We start from the raw sequence: 19,082 nt of genomic DNA on the forward strand, positions 1-19,082 counted from the left end.
CTCAATGCCCCGGATCAGTTGACAATGTCACCATCGAGGAGTAACAGATTAAGGCGCAGCCCTGCCAGGTTCACGCCACTGATATCGGAAGGGCCTCCGCTGGAGGGAGCTTTAGAGAGCTCCTCTGGAGGGTATTTAGGCGATTCTTCCACGATGGGCTGGTGCAGGTCAGCTGGTTCATTCTGTACAGTTTGGGCTGCGGGTTCGCGCATTAACTCCCTGCCTGCCTCCCCAACTGTCTGAAAATGTGTGGTCACGTGGAGCGCGTGAAAGTGAAATATCATGGACAGAGTCGAGCAACGCCGTGCACTTCCTATTGGCACAGTTGGTTGGACAGAAGTTCAACATACATACATTGTAAACTGACATTGCACTTGCTGAGTCTCCAAGCCAAGTTGTTGAAGTTTATCTGGGTCGTCTCCGCACGTGAATCATAGCGTTGTTCGCAAATGATGCTGGGAAATGTTGAGCTAAGAATTGTAAATGTAACACACTGTGGTGGGCGGGAGTGCTGGTGCAGTGGGTAGCGCAATCGGTTATAAATTGGTTGACATCATCCCAAATCCACCAGACGACACAAACCCACAGTTACCAACGTGGTGAAGTATAGCTAACAGAACCCCCATGTCGCTACCACATATGACCAGCGCTTAGTGGGAAGGATTTTATCTTGCAGTGGATTGACAAGTGGCTAAATTATCATTCATTATTATGAGCAGGAAAGCGCAGAACTTCTACTGCTACAGCATGGCGGATATGTACAGAGACTGACGATTTCACACACTGAGTGATTTCCAGCGGAAATATGTATTTTCCATACTCTTCTACCTACGTGACTTTACCGAAAGAACCAACGAGTATGGATTCCTGCAGTCACGAAATCTTCAAATCACGTATTTTTCATATATACAGTATGCTGAAAATAACTGAACACGTTCCTTCGGAGTGAGCAGGTAGGAACTTGGTTGGACAGCGCATTCGTGCACGACAGACAAATATGCACGACAGACAGACAAATATTCCCTGGTGGGCAGTGTGGAACCTGTTGTTCTTACCTGTATAAAAGATACTTGAGGTCGCCAGGCAGCCAGCCAGGTAGCCAGCCCTCTTAACTATCGGCCCCTCCCCCTTGCTTAGGCCCCTCCCCTTACCCCCCTCCCTTAGGCCCCTCCCCTTACCACCCCCTCCCTTAGGCCCCTCCCCTGACCTCCCCCCCTCCCTCAGGTCCCTCCGCTGACCCCCCCTCCCTCAGGCCTTTCCGCTGACCCCCCCTCCCTTAGGCCCCTCTCCTGACCACCTCCGCATATCCTTAGGCCCCTCCCCTGACCACCCCCTCCATATCCTTAGGCCCCTCCCCTGACCCCCCTTCCCTTAGGCCCCTCCCCTGACCCCCCTTCGCTTATGCCCCTCCCCTGACCACCCCCCCCCCCATATCCTTAGGCCCCTCCCCTGACCCCCCCCTCCGGCCCCTCTCCTGACTCCCCCCTTCCTTAGGCCCCTCCCCTGACCCTCCTCCCTTAGGCACCTCCCCTCTCCGTACCCGGCAGTAGGTCTCCACCAATCAAAGAGCTGTTTATATGATATATATTTATGCACGACAGACAGTCAGACAGACAAATAATCCCTGGTGGACAGTGTGGAACATATTGCTCCTACCTGTATAATCATTAACGATTGTATCTCTATTACAATACATTTTGTCGATAGAAGTATTAACAAGAACAAAACAACGTTCCCAATTATTTTGCAGTAAATACTAGGAAAAAGAGTTGGAGAGACAAACACGCGACCAGGACTGATACAAGAGGATGAAACTAAACTCCAAGAAACACGCCGAGGAGGCTGCACGTTCTCCACACTGCGACTGTGCTGAATGGACGCGCGATCTTTCGTTCTGTTTGTCGGATAGAACAGGAGACAGATCCGCTCCAGACTTGTTTACTTATTTTTCTGTAAGTCCCGGTGCGTTACAGACAGACACACGAACAAGTGTATTATTAATGTAGTGGTGATACGCGCTGGGATAGGGATCGTGTGCCAGCGCGTAGTGATTGGCTGTGTGTGTTGGTGAGGCGCGCTGACGGTGACGGATCAGGGGTCAGCGCGGGGTCGGGGGTTATGTGGTTGTGATTGGCTGTGTGCCGGTGACGCGCTTGAGAGGGAGTGATCGGGTGGCAGCGCGGCGTGATTGGTTGGGTGGTGGAAACACGCGCTGGGGGAAAAGGGATCGTAGGAACAGCGCGTCGTGATTGGTTAACTAAGGAGCGATGCTCACGTCGAGGTCCGCATCCGCTCCGTCTCCCGTGAGCAGGGACTATATAAGGGGATGCACACAGGCGCACGGGGAGAGATGTAACCAGCGAAGACTGAAGACGGAGAGGAAGAGATAGGGCCTGCGGTACCTAGTCCCGCTGTCCTGTAGGGACCGGGACTCTGTGTAACCCAGAGGCGGAGTGCAGTGTGAGCATGCGGTGTGAGCATGCAGAGTGTGTAGCCAGAGGCATAGGGTCTACACGAGTTAAGTGAAGAGAGTGTAGCCAGAGGCATAGGGTCTACACGAGTTAAGTGAAGAGTGTGTAGCCAGAGGCATAGGGTCTACACGAGTTAAGTGAAGAGAGTGTAGCCAGAGGCATAGGGTCTACACGAGTTAAGTGGAGTGTGTAGTCGGAGGAACAGAGACCACACGTTGTATCGAGACAGTAGTCGGAAGAATAGAGACCACACTTTGTATCGTGACAAGTCAAGATTTAATAAAAAGTTTGTTACCCGTCAAGGAGTTTCCTGCCGTCATTTCCCATACTTCATTAGTAATATTATGGATACAGAACAATTGCCATTTGTTGAAATGTGGAAAACATTAACCGGTTTTGACTTCATTGGGTCTCATCAGTAAGTTGCATGTCTGTACGCGAACAAGAGTGTGTGCTTGGATGACAGAATGTATGACAGCCTGGGGAATCTCATGGAGCTTTCATTTCAAAATAACCAGCTGCAGGCTCTACCCGCTGGGGTGTTTGACCGCCTGGTGAATCTGAAGAAGCTGCATCTGGACTATAACAAACTGCAGGCGATACCGCCCACTCTGTTTGAACGATTGACTGAACTGACATATCTGGAGCTGGACACTAACCAACTGAAGTCCCTGCCGCCTGGGATCTTTGACAAACTGGGCAAGCTGACGAAACTGGAGCTGCACCATAACCTGCTGACGACCGTTCCCACTGGGATGTTTGGCTGCCTAGTGAAATTGCAGAAGCGGTATTTGCAGGGGAACTAGCTGAGTGAGAGCCGTTCCGGACAGATACGATTTTCAGGGAATAGACCAGCGAGAGTAATAAGTAGCATGATACTTCAGAGTCGCCAAGTCAATGTGAATAACACTAATCTAACTCATCCAGACAAGTCTTACCCAGTCTCAGGACTGTGCTAAGGATGGTCCCACATTGGGGCGTGTGGTAACTCCATTGTGAATGCGTGTTTGACACGTTGGAGGAAACCCTGGAGAAAACCCACCGCGCATACCATGCAGGGAATGACACTGCAGTCTGTACAAACAGGTTCACGAGCCCTCTGGTTGTACTGCTACCACGTGGCCATCTCCAATGTTGTTAACTTAGTTCTGACTGTATATCAGCTCATGGGGAGAGTCATTGACTGAGACGGTAAGTGGATGGTGCGTGTTGTCATCGCACTATCCATGTCCATTATGCACTTCGTCGTGTAAACCAAAGGAAGGCAAAGAGAATGATTCACGTGGCGCTGGTGGTGTTGCTGGCGAATGTCGCTTCATGTTCATGTCAGGCAAGGCCCATTTGTCCATTTGTATCCCACGTTCAGCCATGTCAGTCATCTGCCTATGAAGGCAGCTAGAATGCCTGGTTACCTTCTCCACACCAAAGGATTATTTAACTCTGAACAACCATTCCTACTGCTATGCAAAGCACGCATTCGGCCGCCGTTGAACCGTGGTGTCAAATAAACAGTAGAGCACCCAGTGCCTACCTCTCGAAATAATGCAACATAAAGCAGTCAGGTTGACTAATAATATAATACAACACTCACTTATCCAATCACTCCCTAACCTGCAGCCAGTCACCTCCTTATCACTCTTCTGTCGCCACTACCATCATTACTGCGCTTCTGCAGCAGTCTGGAATGCTCTTCTGAAATTTGAAAGCACATGGAGCTATGCACTTTTAAATATTAATTGAAAACTGGTTTCGTTAAACTGATTTTTGCGTTTAGCTTGTTGTCCTTCCCCCGCACCTCCGAGTCCCACAGTTAGTTACGTACGGTGCAAAAAAAAGTTCAATATACATACTTTTTTTAAGAACTCCACTCATTCGTTCCTCCCCCATGTTCAGTACTCAGTCTGTTAGATGGACTATTATGTCGCATCCGTACGTTGTCCATCACACGCAGAGCTACCTGTGCACAGCAGCGGGTATAACAAACATTATGACTTAAATTAACAACATAGGTGATGAAATCAACTGCGTCCATTTCGTTACCCCCCCCCCCACCCCCTTAGTGATTCTTTAACAATACAGTTTGTTGTACATTTGTTGTCACTCAAACATTCCATAGTGATGCATTCCATTGCCATATTTAGTAAATTATCTTTACGTAAAATTACGTTTTAGATTTAAGTAAAAAACGGCTGCCCGCAAGGGGGAAGCCAAAGAGCCGCATTCGGCTCCGGATTCGCAGGCTACAGACCCCTGACACACACACAATGTAACGCACGTGTAGGGGGCCGTCCATAAATGACGTCACGCGATTTTGGCCGATTTTTAACCCCCCCTCCCCCCTCGTCACACGGCGTCACAAAAAGTCAGATCCCCCTCAAATATGACGTCACAACGATCTGCCCCCCCCCCCGCCAAACCGTATTTCCATTTAGAAAATAAAACATGCTTCAAATAATTTTAAAATAAAACTATTATCATTGTAGTGCGTATTTAATGTGGCGCTGCACTTTGATATTGTAGGAGAAAACATGTATTAAAAAAAGAGGCGTTGGAAATCTGAAATTTATCATAAAATTCACTTGAAAATATTCAACATCTAACTAAAACTGCAGATGTTCAGAAAATTATATTGAAATTCTCTAATAATTATAACATATTTAAAGGTATTATGACTATAAAAAAATACTTCAAACTTTGTAGTAGAACGAAGCAAAATGGAGAGTACAATTATAACAATCACATATTCATTTCATTGAATGAAAAGCCCTGGTAGAATTATTAGAATCAAAATGTTTCATAACAATCAAATTCAAAACTTTGTTTTACTACATTTATGCTTCTCCATTCTCCCATGGATCGATAATGAAAATGAATCAAAATTAGTGCCGTTATAACAAATATATTTAATTTATATTGATTTAAAGTTGTGCTTTTTGATGTGACGTCACATTTCTCAAACCCCCCCTCCCCCCCTCGTCACACATCGTCACAAATGTCTGACCCCCATCCCCCCCCTCGGTGCATTTATGGACGGCCCCTAAGCGCTATATGTATAGCCCCGAGGTCCCCTACAGGGGGCCCCTCTTATATTCTCAGCGTGGCCGGGCTCCGTCCTCGGCCACACAAACGATAACGTGACATTATTTTTTTTTAGGACATCGTTTTGAGGAATATTCGTGTCTTCAAAAAGTATAGGTTTGACAATGAAAATGGAGGTAATTTTATCTGACAGATGTTTATAATTGTAAACAGATTGTTTTCGATCACGTGGTAATTAATAACGCGGTTATCTTTGAAATTTAATTAAGTGGATTTATCTGACACTTCTCTCTTTGATAGTAATTGAGGTATCTTATAATCATAGATGTCTTTGCATGTAAATGAAATCATTTTAACTGGCAGATCTCGACGGAATTTAACTGGAATCATGTTAACTGTTAATTTTCATATGAAGTAAGTCTAAGTTGTTTTAGATCAGAAGTCTTTATGATAGAGAATGCAGGTTGTGTCAATCCCCATGTCTGCATGAGAGAGAATGGCTCTAGTTAAAAACTTTACGTAAATGGATTTCGCTTTCATTAACAACATATTTCCATGAGAGTGGTGAGAGATCGCTTTGGGCAAATAGCATGGAGGTCACTACTAAACTGAAGTCTCTAGAAGTGAAGAGGCCACTTTGAACTGACAGGTCACTCGCATTATCATAATCCATGAGTACCTGTTTGGGTCTTCTTGGTTCTTTCGGTAAAGTCACGTAGAAGGGATATAATAAAATAATAAAAATTTAACATAATAAAATAATTCTCACGACGCTTTCAGACGCTGTCTTCGCGACAGACCTGTTCTTCACCTGAGGACGGCTGCTTCTGTTGTGGCCAAAACGTCGTGAGAATTATTGTATTATGTGTTTATTTGTATTATTTTATTATTTCCCTTCTACTTGACTTTACCGAAAGAACCAAGAAGATGAATCCCTGCAGTCACGAAAGCTTTAAATCGAAATTTACCCGTTTGGGTGTTTGACAGTCTAATAAATACATGTGAATCAAGGTCAATTTAACGAACACATCTGTATTCAAGTCGAGGCACTTATATTTACGTCATATGCGGATGAAAATTAAAGGAAGTTGCTTTAAGCTAATATATCTATGGAAGTGAAATGGAAGTCGCTATGATTGTGGATGGAGATTAGTACAAAATACAGATAACTATGACAGTAAATAGAGATTGCTGAAACTAAAACGTCGTCTATGAAAGTGATTGAAGGTCGCATTAAATAATCTCGTTTTAAATTATGTCGCTTTTATTAACATATCTGTATATCTACATTAGTACCCGCTGGGGTGTTTGATAGTCTGACCCAAGTAACTATTCTGGCTCTGAGTGGCAACCGACTGCATACCCTTCCGGAGGGACTGTTTAACGGTCTGGTGAATCTGCATAGCCTGTATCTGAATCAGAACCAGCTGAAGAGCATTTCCAGGAGCGCAACTGGCGGTGGAGTTGGAGCCACACGCGCGATAATCAGGCGACGGATATGGAGAGCATCAACCATCGACTCCATGAAATAACCAGAGATCCAATGGCTCGGATAGACAGAAGGCATCATCAGCCGCAGTCGAGTTTTAATGGATCACTCGCATGCTCAGGGCATCATCTGCAACCCCAAAACGCAGAGCCTGTATTTGTAGAGCAATTGGATTTCAGAGCTCAAGCTCGGGGTGATTGATATTCAGAAGAGGGAGACGCGAGTCTCTGGGGCTCCGTTAAATCCACTGGAATATTGTCACAAGAATCCTCCACCGAAGCGCAGATGAATGGTTCCAGCTCGCTCCACGTTATCGCATCCCACACCCCCTTTTTAACATCGCAACACCGCAATCCACGCCCGGTTTCTTGAGCTATTGCCTGGATGGTGAACTGTTCATTTTACAAGTTTCAACGTAAAATAGTACCAGTCAGTAACATGACGTGAACAACATAGCTAAAGCATAATTATTTAAAGGAAGCCCGGGAGTGTAGCGGTTAGCGCTCTGCTCTACAAAAACAGCGATTCCGAGTTCTGTGCCTCTCCTAAGTCTACTTAGCCCTCAAAAAATTTAGTTATGTCTGGACCTACTGTCCACCAGTTGAAGAGCATTGCAGGGAGATGAGTTCGCTTTTTGCATCGTGTGTTACATTCATGGAGGTGTGTGCACCTAGCCTGGTACAAGCACTGCATCGATTGTAGGGGTTTCATCAAACTTCACTCTGCTGAAGTAGAGATTATCATCACTCGCTTCTGATGTTCGCCGTTGCTGACGATCAAACCCATGTCACCGTGTGCATAGCGTAGTGCGCTAACCATTGAGCCACCAATCCTTGCTTTCTCTGAGGCATGAAAAAAAACAACGTTCTACATATGTTCATATTTAATCTAATGGTTCGAAAACTTTATCATTCATCATCATCAGGAGGAGGCTGTGAGAAATACGCGGAGGCTGATAGAGAGGCGAGGAGAATGAGAGCTCTGCGCAGGGCTCAGTCTCATGCGTTATTGTACAGCCATATTTGAGTGAGTCTCTTGAGGTTGTCAAAGGCGCTCCTTGGAATGCTCTTCAGCTGCCCCGATTGCTTTGTACTGCGTTCTGTTAACACTGTAATAATGCAAGTCACGCGTGCAGAGCTTCACGTGTGATGGCATATGCGCTTACTTAGCAAAACGTGACGTCAAACAGGTGAGGAGTAGACACGACAGACATCGGTGCGGCTGGGGATCAGTGGAATCAGTGATAGTTCATAGCGGTGACGATGCAGACAAGGACTGTGACAGAATCATTCTCTTCTTGGTTCTTTCGGTAAAGTCACGTAGAAGGGAAGTAATAAAGTAATAAAAATAAAACATAATAAAACAATTCTCACGACGTTTCGGCCACAACGCAAGCAGCCGTCCTCAGGCGAAGAATGAAGCACATCCAAGCTTGGAGCGTATATTTAAGCTGGGTTAGAGGGGGGGAGGTGGGAAGAAGAGCGCCTAGACAAAATAATTTGCATATCAAGAGGAATTCAGCATATGGAAAATGCGTAGGAGGTGGGCGGGGGGGGTTCCAAATCAATACTATGCCCGTGCATTATGCAGGATTAGCAGCATCAAAGGGGGGGGGGAGGGGGGTAGCATTAACAAAGGAAAGGAATGTTAATAGTATGTAGCTGCAGCTACTAAACAACCACGTAAAAAAAAAACTAAAGTAAACTGCATAACAAACTAAAGTATAAACTACATAGCATCATCAGTATACTTACTATACTCTACAATAAGCTGATTTACTAACAGTAAGTAATACATAAAAAATTCTACGTTGTAAAAAATTATATAATATGCTTCCATCTAAACTTTATTATCTTAGTTTAACACGTAGGCTTTCGCGACCAATATTGTTCATAATCAACGATTTTTGGGTTTAGATCGCGTTATTTATAAATGTGTCGTAACCCTCCACCACCTGACACGGCCAATCAGTAAAAAAGTGTCACGTTGACAAAAGACAAATAGTTCACTGCTTTAGCCCACCGGTGTGTTGAAGCGTGAAACCACAACATTTACAATTTGAGTACGACGTTTCGCTGGTAATTGCATCCAGCATCATCGGGCAATTCGCCAGAATGGTGAGGCTCTGCTGTGTCTCCCGTTCTTATATAGAGCAGCAGCAGGGTGACGTCATTATTAACTCATTAACTCATCAGGTGCAAAGATTTGAGGGGGGGGGGGTTATTGTAATTATATACTTGATTAGTAATAAGGCTATTGTTACGATGCGAGTTGTAGATTAGTAATCATTTGGAATGTGTTCTATTGTGATTATGCTACATTAATAATCAGTTAGTGCTTGTTTCCCTTATAAGGAATTGTAATGCATCTTATTTAATAATACGCTTCCAGGCCGCACTAAGCCTGTAGCTGTCTGAGCGATTAAAGTTTTTTATTATCTTACATCACATTCGTCTATACCGTACTATATACTGCCATAGGCAAACCCAACATTAAATTACATACTGTATTGCTATAAACCACCCTATACCTTATACATTTTAATATAACACTATGTATTATTCTACCCACCCTAATGTGTATCGAAATGGTTTATTACGTCCTTCCAGTGATTGCTAAGCCAGAATCCATCTTCTCGGTTAAAATTGTCTCTGTGTTTGTATATGTGGATCGCCTCATGAACGAATCTCTCATGATAGCCAGATGGCTTGCAGAGAACCTCTGTCTTGGAGAAGTCAATGTCATGTGAGCCCACTGAGTTGTAACAGTGATCTGCCACGGCTGAGGTGTTTGTCCTACCTTGTTTCAGGTCAGCTTTATGTTCACGGATGCGGTCCGAGACATGTCGTTTGGTTTCCCCAATGTAACTGCTACCACAGAGGTAACTTAGTTTGTAGACACCAGGGTACTGTATGTCTGGAACCACATCTTTTACAGACGGTACCAGATCACGGATTTTATGTACTGTGTTGAATCGGACCTGGATCTTGTGTTTAATCAGGATTTTAGAGATCTTTTTTGTGACCCCAGCAATGTAGGGTAAGGTGATGGTCTTGAAAGGCTCCTCAACAGGATCCTTCTTGGTGGTTGGAGTGATGGCTTTGCGGATTGTGTAGTCGGAGTAACCATTAGCCTGAAGAGCTTGGCGTACGTGTTTGAGTTCACTGGAAATGTGTTCATGGTCGAAGATGCATTGGGCTCTATGATATAGAGTCTTGATGAGGGAATTCTTCTTGGATGGATGGTGGTGGGAATCCGGTTTTAGATAAGCATTCGTGTGGGTGGCTTTCCTGTAGACAGAGTGGCTCATTGAACCATCAGGTCTCCTTTTGATTAGGACATCCAAAAAGGGTAGCTTGCCATCATTTTCGACTTCCATGGTGAATCTGATGGCTGGGTGTATGGAATTGATGTGGTCGAGAAATTGGTCTAGAGCAGGCCGGCCATGTGGCCAGATGACAAAAGTGTCGTCTACGTACCTCTTCCATAAGGTCGGGCATAGAGTGGCAGTCTGGATGGCGTCTGTCTCAAATTTCTCCATGAAGATGTTGGCTACAACCGGAGATAGGGGGGAGCCCATTGGGGTGCCCTCAATTTGCTTGTAGAAGGTTCCATTCCAGGTGAAGTATGTATTGGTTAAGCAGTGTCTCACCAGGGGGGGTACCCCAGCATTCAGTCTTTGATGAACCAAGTCTTCAATGATTGCGATGGTGTCAGGCACAGGCACCTTGGTGAACAAGGAAACCACATCAAAACTGACAAGCAGGTCGTCTGGGGACAGGGCAATCCCCTTGATTGTCGATACCAGGTCAGTAGAGTTTAGTACTGCAGAGGTGGTTTTTCCTACGGCCTTTCACTGGAAAAACCACCTCTGCAGTACTAAACTCTACTGACCTGGTATCGACAATCAAGGGGATTGCCCTGTCCCCAGACGACCTGCTTGTCAGTTTTGATGTGGTTTCCTTGTTCACCAAGGTGCCTGTGCCTGACACCATCGCAATCATTGAAGACTTGGTTCATCAAGGACTGAATGCTGGGGTACCCCCCCTGGTGAGACACTGCTTAACCAATACATACTTCACCTGGAATGGAACCTTCTACAAGCAAATTGAGGGCACCCCAATGGGCTCCCCCCTATCTCCGGTTGTAGCCAACATCTTCATGGAGAAATTTGAGACGGACGCCATCCAGACTGCCACTCTACGCCCGACCTTATGGAAGAGGTACGTAGACGACACTTTTGTCATCTGGCCACATGGCCGGCCTGCTCTAGACCAATTTCTCGACCACATCAATTCCATACACCCAGCCATCAGATTCACCATGGAAGTCGAAAATGATGGCAAGCTACCCTTTTTGGATGTCCTAATCAAAAGGAGACCTGATTGTTCAATGAGCCACTCTGTCTACAGGAAAGCCACCCACACGGATGCTTATCTAAAACCGGATTCCCACCACCATCCATCCCAGAAGAATTCCCTCATCAAGACTCTATATCATAGAGCCCAATGCATCTCCGACCATGAACACATTTCCAGTGAACTCAAACACGTACGCCAAGCTCTTAAGGCTAATGGTTACTCCGACTACACAATCCGCAAAGCCATCACTCCAACCACCAAGAAGGATCCTGTTGAGGAGCCTTTCAAGACCATCACCTTACCCTACATTGCTGGGGTCACATAAAAGATCTCTAAAATCCTGATTAAACACAAGATCCAGGTCCGATTCAACACAGTACATAAAATCCGTGATCTGGTACCGTCTGTAAAAGATGTGGTTCCAGACATACAGTACCCTGGTGTCTACAAACTAAGTTACCTCTGTGGTAGCAGTTACATTGGGGAAACCAAACGACATGTCTCGGACCGCATCCGTGAACATAAAGCTGACCTGAAACACGGTAGGACAAACACCTCAGCCGTGGCAGATCACTGTTACAACTCAGTGGGCTCACATGACATTGACTTCTCCAAGACAGAGGTTCTCTGCAAGCCATCTGGCTATCATGAGAGATTCGTTCATGAGGCGATCCACATATACAAACACAGAGACAATTTTAACCGAGAAGATGGATTCTGGCTTAGCAATCACTGGAAGGACGTAATAAACCATTTCGATACACATTAGGGTGGGTAGAATAATACATAGTGTTATATTAAAATGTATAAGGTATAGGGTGGTTTATAGCAATACAGTATGTAATTTAATGTTGGGTTTGCCTATGGCAGTATATAGTACGGTATAGACGAATGTGATGTAAGATAATAAAGTTTAGATGGAAGCATATTATATAATTTTTTACAACGTAGAATTTTTTATGTATTACTTACTGTTAGTAACTCAGCTTATTGTAGAGTATAGTAAGTATACTGATGATGCTATGTAGTTTATACTTTAGTTTGTTATGCAGTTTACTTTAGTTTTTTTACGTGGTTGTTTAGTAGCTGCAGCTACATACTATTAACATTCCTTTCCTTTGTTAATGCTACCCCCCCTCCCCCCCCCCTTTGATGCTGCTAATCCTGCATAATGCACGGGCATAGTATTGATTTGGAACCCCCCCCGCCCACCTCCTACGCATTTTCCATATGCTGAATTCCTCTTGATATGCAAATTATTTTGTCTAGGCGCTCTTCTTCCCACCTCCCCCCCTCTAACCCAGCTTAAATATACGCTCCAAGCTTGGATGTGCTTCATTCTTCGCCTGAGGACGGCTGCTTGCGTTGTGGCCGAAACGTCGTGAGAATTGTTTTATTATGTTTTATTTTTATTACTTTATTACTTCCCTTCTACGTGACTTTACCGAAAGAACCAAGAAGATGAATCCCTGCAGTCACGAAAGCTTTACATCGAAATAGAATCATTCTCGTTTAATCCACATCTCCTCTCCCTCACACACACGCATTACCACCCCAGTAATGATGCTAACTCAATGTTCCAGGTACAGCGCTCAGTTAAGGCTGAGTCGACCGAGGTGATGCCCATGCCCGGTTCAAATATTCGAGAAGGATACTGGACACGGTCAATAATATAAGTTTAAAGTTCTGAATCCCGATATAGGAATGTGGAAATCCCATAGCTGCCGGCAGGGGTGTTTGACAGTGATTTACCTAATTCTGTGTGACAATCGAATCCATGGCGGATTCGATCGGCTGGTTAGTCTAAAGGAACTAAAGTTGTATACCAACCTGTTGACAGCTCTGCCCACTGTTGTTCGTCTCAATCTGACCCAACTTACGTGATTAGCGCTGCAAAATCACAGCTCGAGACCGTTCCACAGGTCCAGGTTTTACCCATGAGCCCGTGCAGTCCGTGCGAACGATGCACACTTAAGGAGATTGTGACGTCATTGTTTAGCCAAGGAAAAGTCGTGGATTTACACAGCCGGGTCATTTTATTGTGGATCGTCGGTCCATTGGTCAAAGTGAACCTTCGTCAAAGCCCGTAAGTGTTATCAAACCTTATAATTCGGACTCTACTATAGTACACGAGTCTCAGGAACTTGCCACCAGCTCAGCAGTTCCAGCCGTAGCCATCAGCTCCTCGTGTTCTCTCCAGTGTCGGCAACCGCTGAACGTGGAACATCACCTCACGAATCACTAAGAATGGTTAAGTGTGGAAACATATTCCGTCTGATGGCATCATGAAGTCAGAAGACGAGTTACGAAGAATTAAACATAGAAAACCTACTCGAGGAAATGCATGCATATTGATGCACCTGTAGATATTAATGTATATCGATTTTCTACTTCGGCATCCAAACTAAATGTAATGTTACTGATGAAAATGCGTTGCTTTGTTACACTGAGCATAAAAGTCAAGTCATTGCTGTAAACCTATTTCACGTGAAATATAACGAACGTGTAGGTTTCATCGTATGATTTCATTTGCACCAAGCTGATATTCCAGCGTCGGCTCTACCAGCAGGGATGATTGAAAATTCCCAATCGATCCTTCATATCATGACCTGGCATTGATATTACAATGGGAATAAACTGAAGGAAACCCGCAATGGATTAATATTTCTATTACGCATTGTCTTAATTGATTCAAAACGGCTCGAATATATGAAGTATGAAAACAAATGCTCGTGGAATATGAGACTGGAAGTTGGGTTATACTGAACCCCAATCAAGAAACATGCTGGTGAATTTCCACATCCATGTATTTGTCTGGATATCGGCTGATGGTCGTTCTCGACGGGGTGTTTGACCGCCTGGTGAATCTGCAGAAGCTGTGGTTGTATGAGAACCAACTGTCGGCTCTCCCTGCCGGGGTGTTTGACAAACTGACTCAACTGACTGTCTTGAATCTGAACACCAACCAACTACAGGCTCTACCCGCCAGGGTGTTTGACCGCCTCGTGAATCTGAAGGAGCTGTACTTGTGTAGTGACTAACTTAGAGACGTCAGTTCTTGGAGGCAGTTCTATCATTAACACCGAGCACACTTTATACAATACACACCCTACAATGTTACACACTCTGCTGTCTCTCGGTTATATGCAACTCTGCACTGGTCGCTAGCCAACACACAACACAAGATGTCTGACACTGACGGCACTGAACAAAGAAAGCCAACTATCGTCTAGCAGCGCAATATTAAGTGATGACAACAGCGACGAAGGCGGCGAGATGACAGTGATGATTGTGGCAATCTTTAGCAGCAACGACAGGGATCCGACTCCAAATGACAGCCCCGATTTTAGAGGGCTTGGCTGTCACTATCCTCTCCCTATCCGTATATTTCTCTCTTTGCTAGTGGCCGATGCAGCCTCGGCTGCTTGGTGGGCCTCTCTCAAATAAATGAGGGAGGCCTTTAGTGCCTTAGGCCATGCGTCGGCTCTTGCACGAATGTCCGTCAGCTGCACCTCAATAGGCGGAACGGAATCCCGTCCGTACATCAGGAAAAACGGCGATAACCCCGTTGCTGCGTGCGGGGCCACCCTGTACGCCGCTAAGACCGATGGAATGTGGAGGTCCCAGTCGGAGTGGTTTTCTCCACCACTTGGGACAGTATGGCCGCTATGGTGCAGTTAAGCCGCTCCACCATCCCATCGGTCTTGGGATGATATGAAGATGTTTGGACCGTTTAAGTGCCCAGGATAGAGCAGAAGTCAAAATAGCTGAGGAGAAATTCCTGCCCTGCTCCGTGAGCAACCACTCCGGTGCCCCCATTTCAAGGACATAGCCCCCCACGATGGCATTGGCGAAGGTCTCTGCCGTTTGTTCTGGGAGGGCCCACGCCATCGGCCACCTCGTGCAGTACTCGACACCAACCAACAAGTATTTATTTCCCCGTGGCGTGACCGACAGTGGTCCCAGGATGTACAATGCAACCAATTCGTTGACCCTGGTCACCGTGATGGGCTGTAGGGGCGCCGGGCTTACCCGGGGTGGTTGCTTCCACCGCGCACATTCGACGCAGGTAGCGACCCATCGGTGCACGTCAGCGGTCATGCCTGGCCAAAAGTACCGACCCTGTAATGTGCACAGTGTCTTCCGCCCCGTCAGGTGCAGCAGCTGGCGGCAGTGTACGTCTGTAATAAAAGACTTGACCACGATCTCTGGCTCAGTGTCCTTTATTTGGTCCGTACTGCATTCCCACACGGCTGTCTCTCTTATTCTCTCAGTGCTGGTTCCGATGTCACTCCAGTCACCATCAGCAGCCCCGCTGCTGTTCTTTGTCGCTCTTGCAGCCCCACAGCAGCTCCGCTGCTGTTACTCACTCTCAGCCCCCTTGGCTGTAATCGCTGCTGCTCTTCTCGCTCTTGCTTACTCCGCAGCGCTCTGACAGACTCGTGCTGTCTCTCTCTCTTCGTCGCTCCTGCGACTCTCTGCAGCCACACCGCTGCCTCTAACACACAGCCTTCCTGGCTGTACTCTTCTCTCTCTTCGTCGCTCCTGCGACTCTCTGCAGCCACACCGCTGCCTCTAACACACAGCCTTCCTGGCTGTACTCTGGGGTCGGCTCCCGCTCGCCGGCGGTGCCCCCCTCCTCTCATTCGCCCTCGTGGCCTCACCCTTTTCCATTCACAACCCGACTGACTTCTCTTTCCGGTTTACCCGCTTAAGGACCCCAACCTTTCACCCACGTCACCTGGCTCCGCCTCCTCGTGACGTCACATCCGGAAGGTCGCTTTCGCCCGCATTACACCACCCTCCCCCATAGAAAAAACCCAGCCGACCTCGGCTGAACAATACCAAAGCGTAATGCGGTGAACCGACCTTCCCCCTTAAAGGACACTAAGCATGTAATATAACAACAAGAACAACAACAGCACAAAGCACAACAACGCACATCCGCATGTCGTACACGACAGCCACCCGGCCCCAGGGTAGTGGAGATGATGTAATTCCGGGCCGCTTAAGAAAACCCCAATAATTACCCAAATAACCGCGATGGACGCCCCAGTATTTACATTTTAACAACAATATTATTTACACGTGAAAACAACAACAACAAAAAAATTTCTGCTCTTACCCACCAGCAGTCCTCCCTTGAGGACCAGCACAGGCCTCAGACGTACACAGCATGTACCCACAGTCACTCTCAACAACCCAACAACCCCTAATCGCACACCCTCGCGTGGAGAGAGCCACGCTCCCCAGCGGTAACGTTTAATTCGCCGTAACCCTCACCGTGGTCGTCAACCCACGGCAACATCCATTTACCATACTCTCAGCTAGTGCCATTTCGGGGATGAGCAGCACTCGGCCATGCTCCTCCCTTACTATCCCATCAGCGATGGACACACACCAGCCTTGCCAAAAATAATGACGTTGCAACGTCAACAAAGTCTTCTGCACCCCTAAATGCAATAGTGTGTCACAATGGAGAGTTCTCATCAACTCGAATCGCGAGGACGTTGGTAGCACCACACGCCAGCTTTCCTGGAACCCTTCTCGCCACATAAGCAGACCATCTCGGAGAGCGGTTCGCGGCCCCACAGCCGTACTCGGACTCCCATTGTCCCTCATAGACCGCTTCCGCATGGACAACAACAACTCATCCATCATTTGTTCCCGAATCCAGACAGACCGCGGCAGATTCAAAACCCCGTCAGTCGGTCCCGGTTCCATCGGAGTATCCGACTTCTCGACGGCCAACGTAAGCGGCTGAGGGGGGGTTTAGAATCGGCGAACACCTATGCGTCCCCGATGCACATTTACAAGGGGCGCGCCCTGGTAATCTGGAAAGTGCGTCAGCGTTCGCATGGCGCACTCCCTTCCGATGTTGAATTTGGAAGGAAAATGCCTGTAGCGTGTCCAACCAACGTGCCCACTGTCCCGATGGCTGGTCCATTTTAAGTGCATATTGCAAGGCCGCATGATCCGTACCCACAATAAAAGAACGACCGTAAAGGTACGGTCGAAATTGCCGTAGGAAAAACCAACCGCCAAAAGTTCTCTACGAGTGACACAGTAGCGTGTTTCCGCAGGCGACAAGACTCGGCTACCATACGCCACGACGCGCTCTACGCCCCCTTTAGACTGTGATAATACCGCCCCATTATCTGTGTCACTCGCGTCCGTATCAAGAATGAAAGGGCGATCAAAATCGGGATAATCCAATGTCGGAGCCGTAGCCAATAGATCACGCAGACTCCGAAAGGCCGCCTCTTCCGGCTGTCCCCAAACAAATTTCCGTCCTTTACCCGTAAGGAGATGCAAGGGCCTCGCAATCGTCGCAAAACCCGGCACAAATCTTCGGTAATACGAGGCAAATCCCAAAAACCGCCGAACATCCCCCACGGTGGCCGGAGTCGGCCAATCCCGGACGCACGCCGTCTTTTCCGGATCCGTGGACACCCCCTCAGCACTCACAATGTGCCCCAGATAACGGACGGACCGTTGCAGTAGGTGGCATTTCTTTGGTTTAAATTTTAAATTCGCAGAGCGCATCCTCGTGAACACTGTCTCCAGCCGTGTTAAATGTTCCTCAAATGTGCGGCTGAAGACAATGATATCGTCCAAATATATAAGACACGTCTGCCACTGCAACCCCGTCAACGAGCTCCATCAATCTTTGAAATGCGCTTCATAGCCAAGGGAAGATCAATCCCTCGGCAAGGCCAGATATCAACGACCCCCCCTACGGGGTAATGTTCTCTTATAGAGACAATAACGCCCTAACCCAAAACCCGTGAGCCCCCCGCACACCAGGTTCAGTCTGCCTCCGCACAACTGAACCATGACTCCCCGAGCCATATGAGCACACGGCCCATTAGTTTAAGACATACCACGGAGGTCTCGCCTCCGGGCTGTCAGGTCAGCCATCAGCCATAGGCCGACGTGACCACCACTCGTGCATCACCCAATCAACAATGGCAGGCATAACAGATGGAATATTTGCCCCACCGAGGTTTTTCCCGCGCGCTCAAAATGGCGGCCCCCTTCGCCCAGCGCGTTCGCGCAATATCTCGCGCGCACTCAAAATGGCGGCCCTTTCTGCAAAGCGCATCGACGCCATACCCCGCGTGTGCGCAAAATGGCGGCCCAACGTGCGAACACGTGGCCAGTTTTCTCCATTCGTGCACCCCAGCTTCCCTTTGCTGGGGGTCACAAATTGCTTCCCCCGTCTTATTGTAACAATCCCAACAACGATAGACGCACAGCCCCAGCTTGCTGCGCGCAGCAGTCATATCGGGGAATTTTTAACCAATATTTTACCAACCACATTGGTTACACAACCCAACTCGCAAAGCAACTCGTGGCTGCATGCGACCAACCGAATACGCGACGCAACTTGGCGCCAATTACGGTCCCATTAGCATTAACCTTTGAGACACCCACAACGGCGTCATCACGCACCCTCAAAGCGCGCTCTCTCTCTCACAAAGCGCCGTTACCCATAATATACACAAAATCGCGTGTACATAACATCCATACGACCAAATAATAGGGTCCCCCTCGAATTTGTTACCAATTTCCAAACAGGTACGCACAATTAATAACATCCCAATCCCAATAGTCAATCAATGCATCGCACCCCATAACCGTACAGAACGGTGTAACAGCACATACAGTCAGCATATCGCGATCACACGCGCACATTTAAGCACAATAGCAAACCGATCT

The 19,082-nt window shown here is 47.1% G+C and overlaps 1 protein-coding gene across 1 annotated transcript in view; it reads left to right on the forward strand.

Moving 5' to 3' along the window:
- Nucleotides 1-6,100: 6,100 nt before the first annotated feature.
- Nucleotides 6,101-19,082, forward strand: part of LOC144727908 (uncharacterized) — a 37,047-nt gene continuing 24,065 nt past the window's right edge. The window contains exons 1-2 of the mRNA XM_078607046.1: nt 6,101-6,133; nt 14,234-14,393. Coding sequence (XP_078463172.1) covers nt 6,101-6,133; nt 14,234-14,393 — 193 coding nt within the window. The remainder of the gene's footprint in view (nt 6,134-14,233; nt 14,394-19,082) is intronic.

The sequence above is a fragment of the Lampetra planeri genome, chromosome 27 (genome assembly GCF_965212315.1).
Source record: "Lampetra planeri chromosome 27, kcLamPlan1.2.h2, whole genome shotgun sequence".
In the NCBI taxonomy this organism is placed as follows: Eukaryota; Metazoa; Chordata; class Hyperoartia; order Petromyzontiformes; family Petromyzontidae; genus Lampetra; species Lampetra planeri.